Below are 21,861 nucleotides of genomic sequence, written 5' to 3'. Positions count from 1 at the left end.
TACTATGGATATTTTAAACACATTTGACGTGTTCAATAGAACTTTTTAAGGCTTTTTTATATATATTTTTCTTATGTTTGGAAAATATGTAAAGGGATTCGAGATGGAATTGTGAAAATGAATGACATTTGAATTGTCAAAAGTGAAAGAAGTGAAGTTTTGTTAGTTCCCGATTGTATTTAAAAAATCTAAATTAAAGTTGAATTTATTTATTTTTGTCTTCGAGAACAAACTGAAAAATCATTCTAAATCACCAGTATTTTCCCAAGGTAAGCAGTTATTTTAAAGTTAAAACGAAAAAAATGCCAAGTACCGGAATACAAATTATTTTTATGTACCGCAAAAGAGGGTTATCTGAAACATCGCCGGAAGTAGAATCCAATAGCAAAAGATTCGTTGCAAGCTCAATGACAAACACCGTTGATGTTGATGAAAACTTTCAATTCCTGATCTAAAACAAATCTTTAATGACTGTCTAACCGAGAAAATCAAGACATTGCAACAAAATCTGACATCGTAGCATTGTCAGCTGAAATTCAAACACTTAAACTGACGAACACCAAACTTTCTGAAAAACTGACTCTAATGACGGAAAGATGTAATCTTCTCGAATCACAATTAGAAGCTTTATCACGAAAAGCTAATGAAAATATTGTGGTTGTACATTTGCCACTTAATGAAAACACCAATCCAACCAAATTTGCCACTTGAACTTGCAGAGGACTGCACAGACTGGTGTGTTACTTGTAAACAAATTTCGGGAAATTATTAACACCCGAAAAAAACGAGGAACTGTAATTTTCGAGCTTCAATACAAAGAAATTGTAGATCGCATCATATCGGAAACGAGTAAACTAAAAAACTCTGGAATCAGTATCAACCGCGAATATTTACTCATGTATAGGAAAAAATGAAAAAAAAAAACAAAATTACTTGAAGCAAACCCGGCGTCGAAAATAATTATAAAAGCCGACAGGCTTCAAATTGATCAACACATGTTTGTTTACAAATTATCACATAGATGGTTCCAGCCACTAGAAATAATGTAATGGGAAGAGCTAGTGGAGGCATGAGTACCCGTTGCATGATGGTTAGTGCGTTGGACTGTCATGCGAGAGGTCTTGGGTTCGATCCCTGCCTATGCCATCTAAAGTTTTTTCACAGGTACTGCTTCTTGCGCGGACTGTTGGTCCCTTCCATCCCTGACAACAGTACTCGCACACAGGAATGGTTGAGAGTTGTCAGTCACTAGGCCCTAGTTCTCAAACGGACTGTTGCGCCACCCAATTTATTAATTTAGTTAGTGGAGGCACTCTATGTACTATCAAAACAAGTACTGTTGGTAGTTTTTCTGAGTTTAAAACATCTAACCTTAACTGAAGTAAACATACAAAGGAGAAAGATAGGGAAGCCAAACTAGCTATAAATCTGATGTGACCAACGTTTTTCAGCAAGAGCAACATTGATGTAGCATCGAAGTACCGAGTGTTCAAAGCAACAGTCAATACTTGTATGTGTTATGGGGTGCAAGCATTTGGGTACGTACAACATGAGGAATTCGAAAGTATTCAGAGCATTGACGTACTATACATGGACTGCTAGTGGTGTGAGTTTTCCATACAAAATTTGAATAAAAATGGTTTCACTTCAAATTAGCTACACTAGCCCTTTCAGGCACAGTGACAAAAAAAGTTATGAAATATTTAGCGACATCTGTTTGTATTTAGTTGACATGAGCTTTTTCTGACAAAGAAAGTATTGACACCTAGTATAATTTGTTGAAGACAAACGATGCCATGTTTTTTTTTGCTGTGAGCACTGCTGTCGTTTTGTTAATTTCAAGAGTAGTATTTTTCTATCATTTTGGGGAGCATTTTCTTAAATTGAGAAGTAAAACAAAAAAACAACAAACACATGCTTTGCCTATGAACAAAATTAAAAACTGAAAATAATAATGTCCAAATTCGAAGTTAATTGGCCTATTGCGAAGGTTAATGTTCCGAAAACAGACAAATAGAAGGACATAATGTCGTACCAAATTTTTGCTTTCACTGCTTAAAGGCCAACATTTTAAAATAATATAGTTGAAATAAATAATTTAAATTCATAACTTTTTTTATTAAATAAGAAATTGACAATTTAAATTATATTTTACATCAACATACATGTTTGAATATTCAAGAATAAATTAAAGTCATTATTGTAAATTTCATGTTTCATATTTTCAGTTACAATCATTAAGGGGTCAATTATAGCTACCATTGAAATCGATCAAGATGTTGTTTCACTTTGATTAGAAATGAAAATTATATATTCATCCATCGGAAATCACACAAAGAATTTGTTTTTTGAGAAAAAAGTGTAATTGCGCATTTATATTTCTCTACAACGGACGGCAATTCATTTTCCTGAACAGCTGATACTTTATGTTCAAAGGTGAAACGAATCTGATTTGTGTTCCAATTTCACACAATTCCAATGATAGATTTCTGTCAGTAAAATTTTGTCGGTGGATTTCAATCGGGAAATTTTTTCAATGACAGAAATGTTTAAGGATGTCAAAAAAATTCTAATGTTTGTTTTCAATGATGAAAACCAATGATAGCTATAACTGGCGCCTTATACAATGATTTGTTATATTCGATTAAAGTTTTCTATGGCTCCCATTCTTCTGTGAAATTGTTTTTAAGGAGTTTCTTAGCAGTTAGTAGGGCATTTACCGTGTCTACCTTGAGTGAATTTCTTTTTTTATCTTTTATAAGGCTTATATCTGAAAATTTTCTTTCTGCTGTTGCACTATTATTGGGGCATTTTATTTTAAATTTTGGTTTTTATTGTAAACCAAATACAAATTTCTTTTCCGTTTTATTTTAGGGAGTAGTTTTCGTCCGTGGGTAGAGTAGCAGTTGACTCTGAAAATAGTAAAATACTACTATAGTAGCAAAAACGACAGCAGTGGATGTGAGTTATAAATGTTACACAATTTTTCCGCATAGCCCTCTTTGCGCTAGTGTTTTGTCCGTTAAAAGTGGAACCATCGTGAAGTTGGCTACTAGCGGTCCATGTATGGTATGTCAATGATTCAGAGGTTCTTTTTCAAATGACTATTCCGATTACCTAACGCAACACCAACGTATGCTTTACATGTGGAGTCAGACTTAGCACCGATTTACATCCAAAATCTTAAATGGTTTGCCAAATACCTTACTACAGTAGTGAAAAGAGAAAACGGACTACATAAGCCAATTATGTTAAGGCAACTTCGAAGAAACGCAACACCTTTCAAAGAATGGAACCATCTTGCTGTGGCACAAAATGTAACGCTTTCTTTAACTGAAAATCACATTATTGAATGGTAGAATTTATTTGATGACCTGATTGCTAAAACTGATAATGCGATATATTTACAATATCTAGAAAGGGCATCCTCTTCAGATAGTAGAAACATTTACAGGAACGTGAACCACCAATTGTCATCTGATATGAGTTATTTTTGCAAGGAACTGAATGCAGAAGCTATCGGTATTGTCTTTAGGGCTAGAGTCGAAATACTTAATCTAAACTTTGTGCCTTATAGATCCGATTTATCACAAATCTGCATTCTCTGCAATTTAAGAACTTAAGAACTTGAAGGTACATACTCACCATTTTATAGCAGTTTGCCCAATATTGCAAGAAATAAGGCGATTATATTTCCAAGCCAGTTTTTTGACTTTGAACGAGCTTATTGATATTATTGATAATCTCTTTAAATACCTAACCTATTCCAAATTTTCCTATCTCTTTTTCCTACCTCATCCTTATCCTACCCTTCCACTTTACCCACCTCCACACCTCCTCTTGCCTCGCAACACGCTACTTAGCTCAAGTGTAATCTGCTTGACAAAACCTCTTGCGATTTCAGCAATATCTTGCATCTTGTTTAGCACCATATCGCTTTGATTTTCATTTATTGATTTGGTTCTTACATATAGATACAAACAATAATGTTATTTTTTTTTTCAACTACAATTAATATAAATAACATACATTGTAAAATTTGTTGTTCTTCTATTCACCTCTAAGAACTAAGTGAAAATTCTAGCGCCAAATGACATTTCATTCCGCATGAATTGAATACTCCCAATAACTGAAATCTTTCTAACATGAATTTTTTTCTCCCGAAACTCACAATAGGCTAATTGAAAAAAGGGATTTTTTTCTTGTTCACGTGAAACTCACAATAGGGCTATATATAGATCTGCCCTAATTATGACATTTCAAAAAAAAAAAACAAATGATTAGGTTGAAAATACCACTACGGAAAAAATCGGAGCCAAATGGAAAATATTCTATTGTTTAGAAAAAAAACAAACTTATAATCAATTGTTGTCATTGTTTTTCAAAAACTTTAATTTTCCTCCATTTGTGTTCTTGAAAACTCGTGAGCAATTTCCGATTATTAAACAGACCTTTATTGGATAAACGAAAAATTTGAAAATCTGTTGAACGTGCATGAAACAGTTGTTCACAATGACAGTTGACAGATAAACCAATGTTTATTATTTGTTGAGTTTCACATTGCACATGTAATTATTATTTACAAATTTTATTTAACATTGAAAATGGGTAAAAACAGAAACGATTCTAACAAAGTGACTCCTGGCAAAACAAAAAAGGTCCCATTTAAAGCGAAAATGCAAAGACAAAAAGATGTAAGTAAAGTTAGATTCTTAGAAAATTAAAAAAACCACGGAGCCAAATTGGCTCGGAGATAAAAATCAAAATCAAATTATGGCTTCAGACCTTAAAACAGTTTAGATTTATAGTTATCGAATCTTTCCGATCAAAAACTCAAAGAGACCTTCATTTCCAGATCAATTAGAGTTTTTCTTTAAACAGTTTGACCGTAATACTTCCGCCTCTAGCAATTCCCATCAGTGCACCGTAGATCCCAAGCTCAATCATTCTGTGAAGCATAAAGACTTGTTTTTAGCCGTACTACGCGAATATTGAATTTCTTTTCATGCTCTGTCCGCCCGTGTCATTGCAATATGTAAGCATTTTAAGTCATTGTTCCGACACATACTTCCCAACTCCTCTTTTTCAGAAGGCTTAAACCGTGTCCCAGTATAGAATAAACCTTAGAGTCAGCAAAGGAGCCTTTACACATAAGTTACACTTAACTCTTTGTTTCCTAGTCGTTTCGCTGTGGAACCACAAAATTGATACTTTTCTGATATGTTCATGACGAAAACGAAATATATTTGTGAAAAGCCTAATTGACACCTTCAGGAACATAGGGTTAAGATCTAAGATTGTAGCCATACCTCATCATTGATTTCAGTTTTTTTTTTTTAAATAAAAGGGCTTCTTAGTTCGTAAATCGTAATAGTAAAGTTTTGTAAACTATCAGTCTTCCAGACATCAATTTAAATGTTGTTTGAAAATGAAATTTACACAAGAGCCCGAGAAGACCTAAAAGGCTTTCAAACAGACTACCAACTTTCTTTTTTTAATCAAGGAAAGTTCAATATAATTTAAGGTCGTTCCATTATTAATAAGGCATGTATACTGGGATTGAAATGAAAAAGATTAAATCATAATTTCAGGCCTTGAATATTCTGGAGTATAATTTATTTCATGTTATTTTCTTTTCTTGCAGTCAAAACCAAAACCTGCGCAGCAGAGACAAAACAAAGCAGCAGAACTAAGTAGACAAAAAAAGCAAACAGAAAAGGCTGAAAAGGAGCGCAGAATTATGGAATTCAAAAAGAAACGTTTGGAAAAGTCCAAGGTCATAAGTAAGAAAACATCAAGAGGCCAGCCGCTCATGAAAAACAGAATAGAATACCTTCTTAAACAAATCCAAGAAATGAAAAAGCATTAAAGTAGATTGTTTTACACTTAAAACAAAACACACACAATTCACTTCAACTTTGCTAAGTTTATAAAAATATATACATATATGTAAAATCAATAAATATTTATAAATCAAAGTAGGTGGTACGAAAATCTCAATTTTTATTTTTAAAAAAAATTCTTTTTTATTTGCTTTAAATTTTTGCTCAATAAAATGGCTCAAAATTTTTTGTACATGCTGGAATTTGTTGTGGACGATCTTTTGATCACCCGACCGAATATGTGCGCCCCCGAAGAGTATCCAACATGTTGCGAATTGACATTTAGGTCTCACGTATTCGTTTCGATTTGCGACAAAGAATTCGGTGGCTGTATAGATACGGCAAGGAAAAGTGGTAAATGCTGTTTGTTCTCTCTGGAAACACCAATCAGCAGAAGCGATCGGTTGCAATTGAATGTTTTCAAGAAGCGAACAGACCAGTGTAAGTTTCTGATCGGGGCTACCGAGATTCCCGTCCACAGGATGTTCGATAAAGTAACGGATGAATTTTATGCCAAAAATCCGAATTGGGATGCACATCTTAAGAATCCCAAACTAAACACTAGAACGTCAATATCGAAAAAGAACAAGGTTATAATTGACAATGATTGTGGGGCAGATACATCGACTACTCGAAAGGAAGAACTCTGTCCGACCTATGAACTGAGTAAGAAACTTTTGGCATTATCGAATATGAGCGGAACATTACAGACGGGAAATATTGTTCTGATAATGCGATTGGCGTGCATGGGTCCGACTATTGTGTCGCCATTTTCGGTTGGACGGGCTTCGTGTGTGCCTCCATGTCCGAAAGTGAAAGCACCCTGTGCAAAAAATGTGGTTAACGACACTGTGATGTGCAAGCGTTATTTCAGTAAAAATTCTGACAAGGGTTGCCCATGTGAAGCGTGTGAGGACGAAGAAGGTAGATGTAAGTATTCGCAATATTTCACTCTTTTTCCTCCTGATTATTTTTCCTTACTAAAAAGGTCCAAGTAAACGAAAAAGCAAGGCGGATACATCTCATCGTTGTTTATCTAACGATCAAGTAAACAAATCAAGAGGTTGTCCATGCCCTGATTGTGATGAAGACTGTGAATTAGGTATGTTGTATATATCTGTACCTATATTCATTATTTGATAAACCAACAGTTTTAAAAAAAATGTAATGAATGTACCCTTGAAGTATGCATATTTTTATAGTGAGGTTACGATTAAATCTCTGAGCTCCTACTTTCCTTCTGAGTTCACTCTACTTTTATTTATATAAATTAATGTACAGTAACAAAATAAAATCTTTATAAGGGCGACTTTTCCAAATGTCCTCGAGTTTTTAATTGCACTATGTCCTATCAAAGAAATAAGATCTTTTAAAAATAAAACATTTCATTTCATAATGAATAAAACATGAATAATTTAATTCTTTGCCACAATTTCCATTCAACAAAAAATGTAGAAGAATGAACTTTTACTTTTTATATTTATTTCTTTTTAAAAACTTAAAAAGAACGGAAAAGAATGAACAAACAGTCTCCATGGAGAGTTTTTTGAAAAAAATATATTCCAGGATATATATAATTTTGTTAAGCAAAGTACAGTATGATTTTTTATTACGATCTGTATTAAAAAAAGAGGCTGGGTTGATTGCTTAAAACTTTAACAAAATGTTCATAACAATATTTTGTTTATAGTAAATGTTTTGAAGTTAATACTTTCACGAGATATCGTGAATAGAACATCAATTTTTACCAATTTTGCTTAGTAGCTTTTGTAGATTTTAATTTTTATAAAACCAACCAACACTCGGATTTTTATAAAAATAACAATATTTTCTACACTATATCAAAAAATTGTTCGTACAGGTGATTCTTAAAAATAATAGCTAAGGTATTTAAAGAAAAGCAGATTTTCAACCATTCTTTTTTCTATTTTAGTATTGTTTATTATATGAGGATTAAAAACAAAACAAAATTATTAGAGTCTCGTTGTTTTACAAACAGGATATAATATATTTATTTATATAACAAAAGAAAGATGTTGTATAAACAACGTTTGAAATCGGAATAATACAATTTGAGACAACTATTTTCTCATAATAACAGGTGTCTCAAAAGAAAGTTCAGATTTAAATCTTTTTTTACGAGAAAAGTCTTAGCTTTATTGAAAAAATGTTTATTTTATATTGAAGTACACTGTTTGGGAATTTAATTTTTAAAAATAACATCGTCCAAATGTAAACCGTTGCGCTCTCGGCATTCATTTAGTCGAGCACTAAAATTACCTATGACAGCTCGGCAGGTAGTCTTCGTGATGGCTGCCATTTCATGACGGATATTTTCTTTTAATTATGCCAGGGAAGTCGGTTTATTAGCGTAAACTTTTTATTTGACATAACTCCACAAAAAAAATCCATAGGGGATAAATCGGGACTCCGTGGAGGCCAATTATGTCACCTCGCCTGGAGATTAATTTGTTCGGAAAAATTTCTCAAACTCGAGGTAGAGATCTGTTGGACGTGTGTGAAGTTGCTTCGTCCTGCTGGAACCATGTTCTTTGGTTGTAACCAGGAAAGTAAAATGCGGCATAATAAAGATCTGTGCACATTTAAGGTAACAGCACGCTTCCGAATCGAGAGGTTTGGATCATCTCGAATAGAGTAACACTGTCCACGTTTTCGGCTAGTCTTGATGTTCTTGGCCGCCCAGATTTTGGTTTTTCCAGAGTAGACCGAGTCTCTTCAAACTTCCCAACCCATTTTGAAATGAGTCGAGTGCTAGGCGCATCATTTAAGTGACGAATATGTCAAATACTGCAGAATTTTCTACGCGCTACAGTCGCCGAATTACCGTTTTTGTAAAACTCACGTACGCACAACCCACGGTCCGCACCAGAGAAACGCTCCATAGCTACTAAATTCCTAAGAGCCAGACTACCGACTGACATACCCCCCGCGCCCCTCAGAATAGTTGCTTTCGCGTAATAAGATAAGCAAATGTGAACTTACTTTTGAGACACCTTGTATTAAATATTAAAAACGATTGCTTATGTTTTTCAATACCCCTTCTCAATCGTTTTAAATCTTGAAAACGTGTTGAATCAAGGGATTTTGTAAGAACGTCTGCAAGTTGGTCCTTTGTTCCAACAGACTTGATTTCAATCAGTCCATTTTGAATGTGATCTCGAATAAGGTGGTGTTTTAAATATATATGTTTAGACCGTTTGCTCTAAATTTGTAGCCATTCAAATACATCCCTTATTGTCTTCGTAAAGTATTGCAGGTTCCATGTTAATTTGCTTAAGGTCTTGTAATAGGCCTCGGATCCAAATGGCTTCAGATGTAGCCCTTAGGCAATATACTCTGCTTCACTTGAAGAAGTCGCAACAGTAGTTTGCTTTTTGCTAGACCATAACACAGTACATCCATAAGCTTTAAATGTATATCCAGATACTGATTTTCTATCAATTACATCACTTCCCTAGTCAGCATCAGCATATCCAATCAAAAGATTAGGACTAGACTAGACTAGATTAGTGATATTTCTTTCACACTGTAACGGTCATTAAAGTAATTCTTTTCGTTGAGATCATAGTTAAGCCCTGAATAAATAATTCTATTAATTGATGATTTTGCTTTTTCAATGTTTTGGGTACGATCTTGAGAGTTGGATGTTTCCAGAAGATTATAGCATTGTTGCTTCAGAAGTGCTAGATTTGTGTATTGTATATTAAGGTCTATTTACCATTTTTCTGCCAATGAAATCCAATAACCTAACCTATACTTAGCAAGAATATTTGGAAGTCTGTTTAATGGGTAACAGAGAACTTTATGTATGTAATCAAAATGTAACTTTAGAGTAAAATCAAATATATTTGGAAGGCCTGTTTCAAGCATTAGTACATAATTAGGGGTATTCGAGGGAAGGTGGAATAACTTTTTCAGAAAGAAACGTAGAAGCTTTTCGGTTTGTTTGTATTGTTCGTATTGTTGTTTTGTTGGTATCTTCCCATGTATCCAACTGGAAAACATATATCCGGTCTAACGCACATCATAATATACATTAAGCTTCCAAGCAATTCGCTGTAGGGCTTGTCAAGTGTAATTTCAGTTATTGTCTTTTTAAGTTGTAGTCCTTTTTCCATCCATTTTAAACTTGCTTAAAACTTTTTCAATGCTGGATACTTGCGATAAATGTATTTCGTTTTAATGAACATCAATCTTAATTCCAAAAAAATATTTAAGATTCCCGCAATCTGACATCTTAAATGTCTTTTCCAAATTTGTCCTTAATTGCTCTATTTGTCTTGAGCTTTTTCCAGCAATAAGTAAATCATCAACATACAGAATAAGTAAGATGATGTCATCTTCTTCTTGTCCCGTCTTGTTGTACAAACAATAGTCGTGATTGGATCTTTTAAATCCCAATTGAAGAAGAAAATCGTTTAATTTTTTGTTCCAACATCGGGTTGCTTGCTTTAAGCCGTAGATGGATTTGAGTAAGCGACAAACATTTCCTTCTGCTTCGGAAACCCCTTCTGGAACAGCCATATAAGGTTCTTCTTTCAACTCACCATGTAAAAATGCAGTCTTTACATCTATTTGGTGGAATATCAGGTTTTTGTACAGTCCAACAGCTAACACAATTTGTATGGTTATCAATTTCGCAACGAGTGAGTAGGTTTTGTCATAACCAATTCCAGCCTTTTGTAAATATCCCTTCACTACGAGTCTGGCCTTAAATCTTGTCATCTCACCGTTCTCGTTACCTTTAATTTGAAAGATCCACTACGGTTTCAAAATCTTCGCATTCTTCGGTTTTCTGACCACTTGCCAAACTTTGTTTTCGTTCACTGAAGAGAGTTCGTCTTCAATAGCCTTATACCATTTTGCAGCATCAGAACAGGAATTGATTTCACCAAAAGAATTCGGAATACCTGTTAAAAAATTCATCCGCAGAAGTTGCTCTATAACTCATGTAATAATCATCAAACTTACTTGGAGGTCGGCGCTCCCGTTCGCTGCGCCTTACAGTAGCCTCGCCTTGAAGATCACTGTTGTAATTTTGCGAAGGGAGCGCAGCTGCACCATCGCTGACAGTATGATGTTCATCTTCCAAGTCTTCACTAACGGTATCTTCAGTTATGGTAACATCACCAGAGGCTTCAATAGTTTCATCTTCAGTAATTGTGATCAACTAGTTGATCTTCTGTTTCATCTTGGTTATAATCAGAACCGACGAGTATTTCAGATGACTCTTCCCCTTCTTGCTCGTCGTTGCTGACTATAACAAATTCATTTTTATTTTTTTTCTTAGTTGATATTTTATACTAGAACATACTTACAGTTTCGTCAAATTTAACATCTCTTGCAGTAAAAAACTTTTGAGTTTCCATATTCAAAAGTTTGTATCCATTCGGTACATCGCCAACCATAACTGACTTACGACTTTTTGAGTCTAGCTTCTTTCTCTGCTGACTAGGTATCCACGCATAAGCTTTGCAACCAAAACACAGAGTTTTTCAAAATCAGGTTTTGTACCATACCACATTTTAGCCGGAGTCTTAGGACAATCTAAAGACTAAGTAGATATTCTATTTATCAAGTATGTGCCAGTTAGAGCCGCCTCACCCCACATTCGTTTTGGCATTTTGGATTCTAGTAGCATTGTTCTTATTTTTTCGATTAGTGTTCTGTTAAACCTTTTAGCCATTCCATTTTGCTGTGGCGAGTAAGCAATAGTATGTTCAACTTGAATCCCAAACTTTTTGTACCATAACTTTTGTTCCCTTGAACAATACTCTTGTCCTTGGTCTACAGTAAGCTTCGATATGGTTTTTCCAAGCATCGATCTTGTCATAGCTTCATATTCCTTCAGCGCTTCAAAAACTTCAGATTTTCTTTTTATTACATAAATCATAGCAAAATGTGTGAAGTCATCAATGAAAGACACGAAGTATCTTGAACCATCCCAAGAGCTTCATCAGAATGAATTCTTTCTAGAACTCTTGTTGCTCTTTTCCGAACAGCTTTGAACGGATCACTACACTGTTTACCTTCTATGCAGACATTGCACAAACCAATGTCATCCAATGAAGTCATTTTGAGTTTTCCCTTGCAATTTTTGTGAAGGCTCCTTGTTCAACATGACCCAAACGCCTATGCCACAACTTGATTTCTTCTGTTTTGCATAGATTAGCTAAATGTCCCTGTCTTTCGATTTCGACTTCATATGTTTTTTGAAGAATTGGACATCAACTCCAACACTAGTTAGTTTTCTTACAGAAAGTAAGTTGTCCTTCCGTTCTGGCAAGTATAACACGTCTTTTATAATGACATCTCCATTCTTGTTTGTTTTCCGTTTAAAGATCCTGAGCTTTTTGCACCAGTTTTTCTGAGCTTTTTGCAACTAAAAATTGATCATTCTTGGTAATATTGATTTGTACAGCCTCGCTTAGCTCATTCTCTTTAGAAAAACACCAGTTTTCCTTTGACAGATGTTCACTAGCTCCAGAGTCTAACTTAAACTTAATTTTTGTACCAAGATCTTTCATTTCTCTTGATTGGTTACGATCTGATATCAAACAGATGCCTTTCGTATTTTTGTTGCATCTTTGATTCGGCCCAACGTCATTTTTCTGATAGTCTTTTGCTAAGTGCCCTATCTTGTTACACTTAAAGCATTTACCTTGAAACTTAATGGTTTTCTTTAGGTATTTCTTCCCAGCGAACGCCGATTTTTCATGAAAAACTTGACCTTCCCTATCTTCTAATTTCGCTTCTTCCAAAAGTATCCTATCTTTGACAATACCACACGTAAGTTCTCCTCCCGTTAAGTTTTGTAAGACAGTAACTAACGGATCGAACTTTTCAGAGAGTGTTATTAAGAATTGAGCCAACATATCGCTTTCGTCTAGTGATGCTTCAGACATCTTCAGTTTCCTTATCAAGTTTTCAAAAATCATGATGTGGTTAGCTACTGAATTACCATCATTCTTACGAAGCTTCATTAGCTGCTTCCGTACCAAAAGTTGGTTAACAACCGATTTTCTTGCAAAAGATGATTGAAGGTTTTCCCACAATTCTTTAGCAGTATTCTTTTCACGGATATAACTTAAGCAGTCGTTATGCACACACGCTACGATTTTATCCTTCGCTTTCTTATCTCTTCTAGAAAATTCTTCATATCCTGCATTAGTAGCCTCAACGACTTTTGTTAAAACATCAGCCAGATAAAGCGAGTCCAGATGTGTTTGAACTCTGAACTGCCAATCATCGAATCCGCTTCCATTGATTGGAATTCCACAACCTGACTCTTTTGATTCGCCCATAACCTATTAGATTCTGGTTGTTTTACAAACAGGATATAATATATTTATTTATATTTATATAACAAAGAAAGATGTTGTATCAACGAATGTTAAGGATCGTTGTAAAAAGTCGTCTTTAAGACCAATTTTGAAAGCGCTGGCTTTCAAATTTTCTTTTAAAATATTTAAATATTTGTTTTTATCCATTGTTGTTTCTATAAAAACTAAATTTCTCACACCATTGGACCCCATAGCTCGACAGACCATAACATTTCCGCCTCCATGTTTCACCGTTGATTGAAAATTCCTTACAACTAATGCTGTGGTTGGTTTCCTCCACACAAATCTGCGACCGTCCGACTCAAAGACATTAAACTTGCCTTCGTCAAGGTATAACATATTTTTTCAAAAATCATCTGGAAACGTATGCATTTGCATAGTTCAAGCGTTTTGAAACTTTTGCTTTTGAAATATAGGGTTTTTTTTTGTACCGTGCGACCATTATATCCCTTTCAAAGCAGAAAGTTCCAAACAGTTTGAGTGTTAAGCGATATTCCATCATTTGCTTGAATATCAGCAGCTATTTTAGAAGCCCTTAACTGGAGATCAATCTTTAATATTCTTTCAAAATCTTCCTTGGGCCTTTTTAAAACTTTTATTTTTTAAATTATTTTTTACGATATCTCAGCATAACTTTTTTCGTCGATTCTTAGTTGAAAAATCTGTTTTCTTACTTCAAGAGGTACTTTTTTATGATTTTCAAAATAAACTTCCCAAATTAAAAAAAACAACAATTGAAAAGATCAATACTCCACGGCATACTGAGCCTAGATCTTTTTCAGCTTTTCGATTCACAAACTAAAATCAAATATGACATTTGTCTGTGATAATAACTACTCAAGCACAGTAATTCATATGTTTATAGTTAAACCACAGGTTTACCCCTAAACTTAGGTTTGTTTTGCATTAACAGGGCCGGATTCGATTCTTGTCACTACTAAGGCATAACACTAGTAGTGGCGGGTATCGAATAGCATTCTGAGGTTCAACTCAGTAATATTTTTCTTATAGTATTTCTCTGTTTTAGTTTTTGTTATTCCTTTATTTGCAATGGCTGGAAATTTCAGGGTAGAGTATTGTAATATTCGTGGGCGAATTTCCTTTCTGTGTATTCTCTTTTCAATTTTATGTGGTTTAAATTTTCTGTGAATAAGCAAATCATTCACTATTGCTTCCTTTATCGAAGCCCCAATCTAGATAAAGTGTCAACTTCTCGTGAATTTGATGCTTTGTCTGATTCCATCCAAAGAATTGTTTGGTCATATCCTCGCACTAAAATCGTTGTTACGGGCGATTTCAATGTACACAATTCTTCATGGTTTCAACATTCAGGCCAGACAACACCCGATGGAGTGTGTGCAGAAATCTTCGCTGAGTTGAACCACCTAACTCGGCTGGTCTACGAGCCCACCCGAATATCGGACGTGGTAAATCGAGCAGAAAACACTCTTGACTTGTTTCTTACCTCTGACCGTGATAAGTACACTGTTAATGTTCTATCTCCTCTAGGCACTTCTGACCATTGTGTTATATCAGCAAATTTCTCGTGTAAAAACTCTCCAGTTAAAGAAAGAGCTCCTAAGTTTACCGTTTGACAATACGAGAAAGCCAACTGGGACGGTCTCAATAATTACTTCAGGATCTTTAACTGGTGACTATGCTTTCTCGATAGTGATATTGACGATAGCGCTGATATGATCACAAGTTTGATTCTCCTGGGAATGAGAACTTTTATCCCGAATAGGGTTAAAAGCATTATACCTAAGGAAAAAGCATGGTTCGATGCGAGCTATAAAGAGGTTATTAGGGTCAAGGAGGTAAGTTTCCGTTGTTATACCCTCGAGCCCAACTTCGGTCATACTGTACAGAGATTCGTTCTTTAGACTAAGGCTATATCTTAATTTTTCAAAAAGATATTTTAGTCGAAAATCAATTTTTACCAAGCAAGTTTTAGTAATGTTTTGTGTATGTTTTTCTTTTTTTTTTTTTTATAAAAATTGTCAATTTGAAATCATGTTTAAGCCAATATGTGTATTAAAAAAAATATTAAAGTTGAAAATCGATTTTTACCAATTTTGTTTAGGTTTTTTCTTTTTTTAGGAAAACTGTGATTTCGATTTTTCTCAAAAGTTAACCAGATGTCAACAACGTTATTATTCGTTGCATACAATTATTTTAGGAGATAAATTAGTTTTTTGTTTGTAAAATGTTCGATGTGACAATTATTTTTGTCATTTTTTTTTGATTTATAAAAAAATCGATTAGTTGATTTTTTTTTCTAAATTTTACTTGTTTGGTATTACGAAACAATATATAATATAAAACTTAACTCAAGTCCCTAGCATTACTGGGTTCGTGAGATATTTTGGGTTAACCGAAATGTTTACTTTTTTTAAAATTAGTATGGTAAAAAAAACCGCCCCTCAATTTTTTGAGAGTCTTTTCTGCATTATTATATCTGTATAACAAAATAACGACGAAAAAAGCTTAACGAACGTGTTTCGCTACGGTACAAGTACAAGTGTTTAAACTTTTTCTTGAAACAATCCAAGATGCTTTCATCTACTTTTGTCATGGTCTATGTTTTTGCATCTATAGCAGGACGGCAAAGATGATAAGAGTCTTATATAGTGACATTTTGGAAACTCGAGAGAGTTCTTCTCTATTCAAATGCTTTTGACGTATTGACTGAGACAAAATGATTGATAATGTACTTTGTTTGGCCTTCATTTATCGGTCAAGCCTTTATTTTTGCACCTGTCTCAATGGTCACAAAAGTCCCATTAACATCACAAGCTTCTAAATTCTTCTGATTATATAAATATTGTCATCAAATGGAAGTAATTCGACAGACTTTTTTAAGATAAAGTGTTTCAGCTAGGTTTCAAAACTCGAGTGAAATTAATTCGAAATCTAAATTGAAATTGTTTTCAGGGTTCTATCATTCGACCTATTTCATAACTTCGAACAGCTAATATCACTGGTCAACAAAATTTTAACTTTGTTCTGCCACACGGACTTTTTTGATATGTTTTGCTTTAGTTAGTGATCATAAGTAAAAATAAATAGTTACAAAAAATTTGTTGGCCAAAGGTTTTATTTTATTGGGCAATTTAAAATATTGCGAAATAACAGATCTTGTTAATCAAAACTGTATTTTTTTTATAAATGACTTAATAAATTTTAGATTTTCTTCCATGTTTCGCTTCTGGTTGGTCCCTTTTAATTGCCCAGCAGTAATCCGCTAACATATTTGGGTTCCATTTGCCCTAGTTGATGGAACCTCTCACCGTGGTCGTCGCTGACAGGCACTTAATTGTCAGGAAAAAAATCCAGGTGGGAGTTTAAAAAGTGGATATTAAGTGACATGTTGCAACCCAAAGCTTCATATGTCATTAACGGCTCGGTGTAGCTGTCACTCTTGCAACAACATTTTTAAAAGCCTTCCATGCAAATTTTTCTAAATCGCTGAGTTTTAGACGAGATCCAAATAGTTCTGATTTGTTTTTGGACAAATTTAGATTCCGAACTAAATCATTTTAGTCTCCTTGAGTTATGAAATGTGGCACGTTTGCAATTCCTTTAAACTGAAAGTCATCGTCCTCGTCAACAAAAGTAATAAAATGTATGACTGGATCACACGAACTTGCTCCTGTATGCAAAGAGTCTGTTTAAAAAAGTACCTATATAAGATTTATAAATATACCTGTAAAATAACTCTGTCTTCAAAGATGTAAATGCCATTTGATTTGTCAAAAAAATCTCCATTTTCTTGTTTAAAAATCGTTAGACCGGTTTAATTTAAATAAATTTTTTTACATACATATACAAATTTTCCATTTTTTCTTAAAAATATTTTTGTAATGCAGTTGTTTAGTGATTGTAAATATACTTTTTTGATTTGAATTTTGTAAAAAAATGTGGAACCTTTTTCGAGATATTAAAAAAAATCAATATTTTTTCAAAAACACTTTTGATCATCAAATATTGAAATCGGTTCATTAGTCCTGAGAATTATAAAAAACCAAATTACTGTTCTATGAACGGTAACTTTCCGGAGCAATACAAAAATATGTTTTTCTTACTAAAAGAAGCCAAGTTGAAAAATAAAATTTTAGGGAAAATTTCAAAAAAATCTATCGGTTTGTTTTTGAGAAAATTCGAATTTTCGTTTTTTGACCAAAAAATTGTATGAGGACCAATGTTAGTTTTGACCTCTGCTCAAAACCTTAACTTTCAAGTTTGAACAAAATCGACCCAATGGTTTAGGTTGTAGGAGCGTGGACAGACAGACAAAACAGACCGGACGGAATAATAATCGTCCGGTCTGTTTTGTCATCGTAATATTATGTTTGATTAAAATATCGAGTCCAAAATTTTACACGAATGCTAAACTTGCCACATGCATATGTATGTATGTAGTTTCTATATGTCCCAAGTAAAAATTATTAAAAAGTATTTTTTAGCCAGCAACAAATTTTGGAAGTGGAGTGATAATTAATAGTCCTGGATGTGTATGTGTAGATATACAGAGCATTGTATAAAATTCAACCGTCTGGCAGATTTTTTTGTCGTAGTCGCGGTCGAAAATGGTCATTTTTAAGATTTTGATGTCGAAATGATAACAACTTGAGTGATACATCAAAAAATCAGAAAAAAATCTTCTGATTATAAAAAAAAGTGTGTCTAAGACGCTTAACTTTCACCTTTCTGCTTGCTAGACGAGTTCTAGGCTTTTTAAATGCTTTTTCAACTTAAAATCCTGATACTTTACTACTACAAAATAATGGTATACCAAAATTTAAGAAAACTTCCCATGTTAACAAAAACGTATGTCCAAAACTTTTTGGTTGCAGCTTGCCAGATGCATTTTAATAATTTTTGAATTCATTTTTGAATTTAAAACCCTAATAACTTTTTTTCTATGATATTTACACAAAAGAATGATATATCAAAAATCCCCTGATTACAAAAAAGTGTGCCCAAAAAGTTCCTCCCGGCTCTTAAACTATAAAATCTTTAATTAAATCAAATGGCAGTTCGAATTTTATTCACATTAAAATGAATTTTATTATTTTGTAAGCTTATTTCTATAAAAAAAAATCTTTCTTTTCTACTGTACAACTGTATAGTGCACTAGGGCGTATGCGTACTTTTCTTTTTTTCTTTTTTTGTAATTTTATTTAAACGAATAATCCAAAATGTTGGTTTTCCAAGCTACATGCATTAATTTATGTTATGGAACTTAATTTAATACTGTCATTATTTGTTATAAATTAATTTATAAAAATAATTATCCCCAGAAACCAATGTAATTCGATATTTTTTATTATAGCCAAAGCCAAGGCTCTCCAAAAAATGAAACATCTAATCAAAAAATATGGACCAGTACAAAATTAGAAAATTATACATTGCAATTAAACAAAATTTAAGTAACTATGAATTAAGAAAATAAATACTCAAGGGTATGTTTTTAGTAGAAATTAAATGCTATTATATTTATATGTGAACACTGACAAATTATTTTTTATTTTTCTTGCAGAAGAAAACGAAAATGACAATGTTGAAGAAGACAACTCAGAAATTATTATGAAACCGTGTGTAATGTGCCCCTCAAAACCAGAATATGGTCCCGAAGAATACGATGCATTTGAAGCTAATTTGAATGGCAGTGGCTTAACAATTCGAGTTCTAAAAGATAGCCATGTGGTGGAGACTGTTTGTGATATTGATTCTGATAACGAACATGAGAAGATGAACTACAAAAAAAGCAAATCTTCTAATTCCCAACTCTGCAATGATAACCTTAATAGTCTTGTCAAGAACTACACTTTTCCTCGAAATCATATCGAACGTCGAACAGGGGGCAATATTATTAACAATAAATCTTTGCCAATGGTTCGGGGCAACATAAAATACTCAGAAAATGATTCATTCTGTGGAGATAGTATTAACATACCACTGTTGAATAAGCTGCCACAAGTAAAAGGTGTGGACGCATATCGCAAGACTCCGGGCCAAACAAGAAACTGCTGCTTTCAAGTCCAAGCGGGAGATATAGACAATACATTACGTGGCATCAACGCAGCAGGCAAAAAGAAAGGAATAGAGGTGAGTTATATATAATCCGTCCATCGTTGACCATCTACATATATATATGGCTATGTAGTGCAACAACTTTCATTATGTATTTAACTGCATAGAGTGCACTCGATGGAAGGCATAGTGAAATGTAGGCTTTAAGTTTGGTAGTTACGCAAGGCAATTTCCATTCACCTGAACTCAATATGCTCCATTTTCCGCATTGCACAGATTTGGATAAGAAACAAAAAAACCAACAAAATAAAACTGTAACTATGAGCGCTTTTAAATTGAACGATTATTTATGACCAGTTTAATGTACGAGTATCTAGGTAATGCAGGACGTATATTAATAACTCAGAAATTAACAGTCTCAAATATATTTGATAAATTACAGAGGTGCACTAGTAAGACTTAATATCCAACCAATTAGATAAGTTTTTATAGTAATGGAACTGTGGCAGTATTGTAGGCCTGCAGTTTGACCCAATGATAGAAAATATGAAAAACGATTTCGTATTTTGCTAGTTCTTTATTACACATAGTATTTCAGCTCACAGCCTTAACTTAAGAAAATGAAAAAAAAAAACATTGTCTTAGAGGACTTTTTGTTGAGAATCTAATCATAAATCTCGCAATTTGAATAATTAATTTAGTTCCTAAATAGCAAATATATTTGTTTGTATCAGTGGATATATATATGTTATTGTTTTAAAAATTATGAAATTGAATTAATTTAAATTTCTTTCTATTTCTCAGGTGTGCCATAAAACAATTGAAGATCCAGACACTGATGTCTTTTTGGTCAAACTTGGAAACAAAAAGTCTGAACGAAATAAAAAGAATATGATTGAAATCGAATTGAGAACACCAAAAGAACCATCTAATATCCGAGCTCAAAAATGGACCAAAGAAACTCAAGTTGATGAGGAATTACTCGATGCCAATATTAAAGGGAAAGAGAGAAAGCGAAAGGGTAAAAAAGGATCGAAAAAGAACAAATGATTCTAAAATGTACTTTATACAGGAAGAATAAATCAATGCATACAAATTGAAATCAAAATAAAAAATCAACTTATTTGTCTAGTATTTGTCTATAATGAAACACACATTCTGCAGTATAACCAAATAAAACCTAAAGTGTACTATCGAAATATGTACTGTACAGCAACAATATTTTTGAAGCACCATTGAATCATATTGAATAAGGATTTTCTAAAGTTCTAATATGGAAATATGCAGTAACAGATAAAATAATAAAAACAGCTTTCGCCTGCAACTTCTATTGCAGTTTAAAGTGTATAGTCAGGGCCGGCCCCAGCCAAACATGTGACCTGTGCAAGATTTGTAGAAAGCGCCCCTTTTTTATATTTTTACACAAACTGATACACAAGCATAAGCCTTTTCCACATTACCCAGGAGGTAAACTTTCAATGCGTTTCTTTTTTGTGGAGGTATCCCCGGTAGGACTAATCCTCAGTAACAAACAAATATGTTTGTACATATATGATTGTATGTATCAAATGTTATTAAGATATTTACAAAAAAAATTGTAAATAAGATAAAAACAACATAAAATAAAAGTTTAGAAACATACGAGTACATATGTACATAATATGCATATACAAAACAAAAAATAAATAAAAACTTCATTTAAAAAAATTATTAATTAATTAAAAACCAAAATAATATAAAAATATATGCTTATACCTACAAATATACAAAATAGATAGGAACTTCAGTTTATTTTTTTTAGGAAAAAAAGTAAAACCATAAACTAAAACGCAGCGAAGAAATGAGCAGAGAGGAAATGTTTAAACTTGAAAGCTTACTTTTGTGGCCTTACATTTTGCAAATTCAGAAATGAGATCATCAAAGTTTAAAGAATTTAATAATTCCCTTTCAATGGACATTATTGATGAGCCTACCAATCTCTCTTTTTTTTTATTTTTTTTTTTTTACACTTCAGAATTTCAGAAAGTAGTAAGCTTATAGCAAGCGTCCAACTACGATGATAGGCTCATCATAAGTGCATGTGTTAGTTGTTAGTAAAAAATAATACAATTATAGCCTAACACACGCACAAAATACAAAACAAAATGAACATTTAACTATTACAGAACAACAAATAAAATGAGAACGTTTACGATAGTGGAGCATTGGTTTTAAACAATGATTTTAATCCCACCTTATTTAAATTTAAATCTATCGATGAGTCATGGTTGTCCTAAGATAATTTTTAAAAATTTCAAGTTTTGAAAAACTACGTTCTCTTGAAGCTACCGTGACCGGGATTGTATTAAGAATTTGGAGAGCAATTACTAATTTCGGAGGAAAATCTTCAATATAGTTTCAGGACATTCAGGACATTCATCAGCATAAAGTCTTTTCCTCCGTCGAAATCGCAATGATGAAGCTTTAGGAAACATATTTGGTATTTCTACGGAACTAGCCATGATGCGCTCGGTTAATTGGACATACCTTTTCATTAAATTTTCCATAGGAACGCATTGAAATCAAACTGTTTTTTGTAT

At 33.3% G+C, this 21,861-nt stretch overlaps 2 protein-coding genes across 2 annotated transcripts; both read left to right on the top strand.

Moving 5' to 3' along the window:
* The first annotated feature begins 4,530 nt into the window (after positions 1–4,530).
* On the top strand, positions 4,531–5,994 carry LOC129948218 (thyroid transcription factor 1-associated protein 26). The gene is made up of 2 exons (XM_056059126.1): positions 4,531–4,694; positions 5,645–5,994. Exons 1-2 carry the CDS (start codon positions 4,605–4,607, stop codon positions 5,867–5,869), a joined length of 315 nt encoding a protein of 104 aa, XP_055915101.1. The 5' UTR covers positions 4,531–4,604; the 3' UTR covers positions 5,870–5,994.
* A 56-nt stretch (positions 5,995–6,050) lies between these two features.
* LOC129948217 (uncharacterized) lies at positions 6,051–20,405 on the top strand. Its single transcript, XM_056059125.1, has 4 exons — positions 6,051–6,812; positions 6,871–6,984; positions 18,789–19,357; positions 20,087–20,405. Exons 1-4 carry the CDS (start codon positions 6,056–6,058, stop codon positions 20,330–20,332), a joined length of 1,686 nt encoding a protein of 561 aa, XP_055915100.1. The 5' UTR covers positions 6,051–6,055; the 3' UTR covers positions 20,333–20,405.
* The last annotated feature ends 1,456 nt before the right edge of the window (positions 20,406–21,861 follow it).

The sequence above is a fragment of the Eupeodes corollae genome, chromosome 2 (genome assembly GCF_945859685.1).
Source record: "Eupeodes corollae chromosome 2, idEupCoro1.1, whole genome shotgun sequence".
Taxonomy (NCBI): Eukaryota; Metazoa; Arthropoda; class Insecta; order Diptera; family Syrphidae; genus Eupeodes; species Eupeodes corollae.
Note: the sequence above shows the minus strand (reverse complement) of the source record. Positions and strands in the feature narration are given on the sequence as shown.

Coding starts and splice junctions, on each gene's coding strand:
- LOC129948217 (XM_056059125.1), top strand. CDS start 6,056: ATGGCTCAAAATTTTTTGTACATGCTGGAATTTGTTGTGGACGATCTT. Junction 6,985..18,788: donor TGATGAAGACTGTGAATTAG/GTATGTTGTATA, acceptor TTTTTCTTGCAG/AAGAAAACGAAAATGACAAT. Junction 19,358..20,086: donor GCAAAAAGAAAGGAATAGAG/GTGAGTTATATA, acceptor TCTATTTCTCAG/GTGTGCCATAAAACAATTGA.
- LOC129948218 (XM_056059126.1), top strand. CDS start 4,605: ATGGGTAAAAACAGAAACGATTCTAACAAAGTGACTCCTGGCAAAACA. Junction 4,695..5,644: donor AAATGCAAAGACAAAAAGAT/GTAAGTAAAGTT, acceptor CTTTTCTTGCAG/TCAAAACCAAAACCTGCGCA.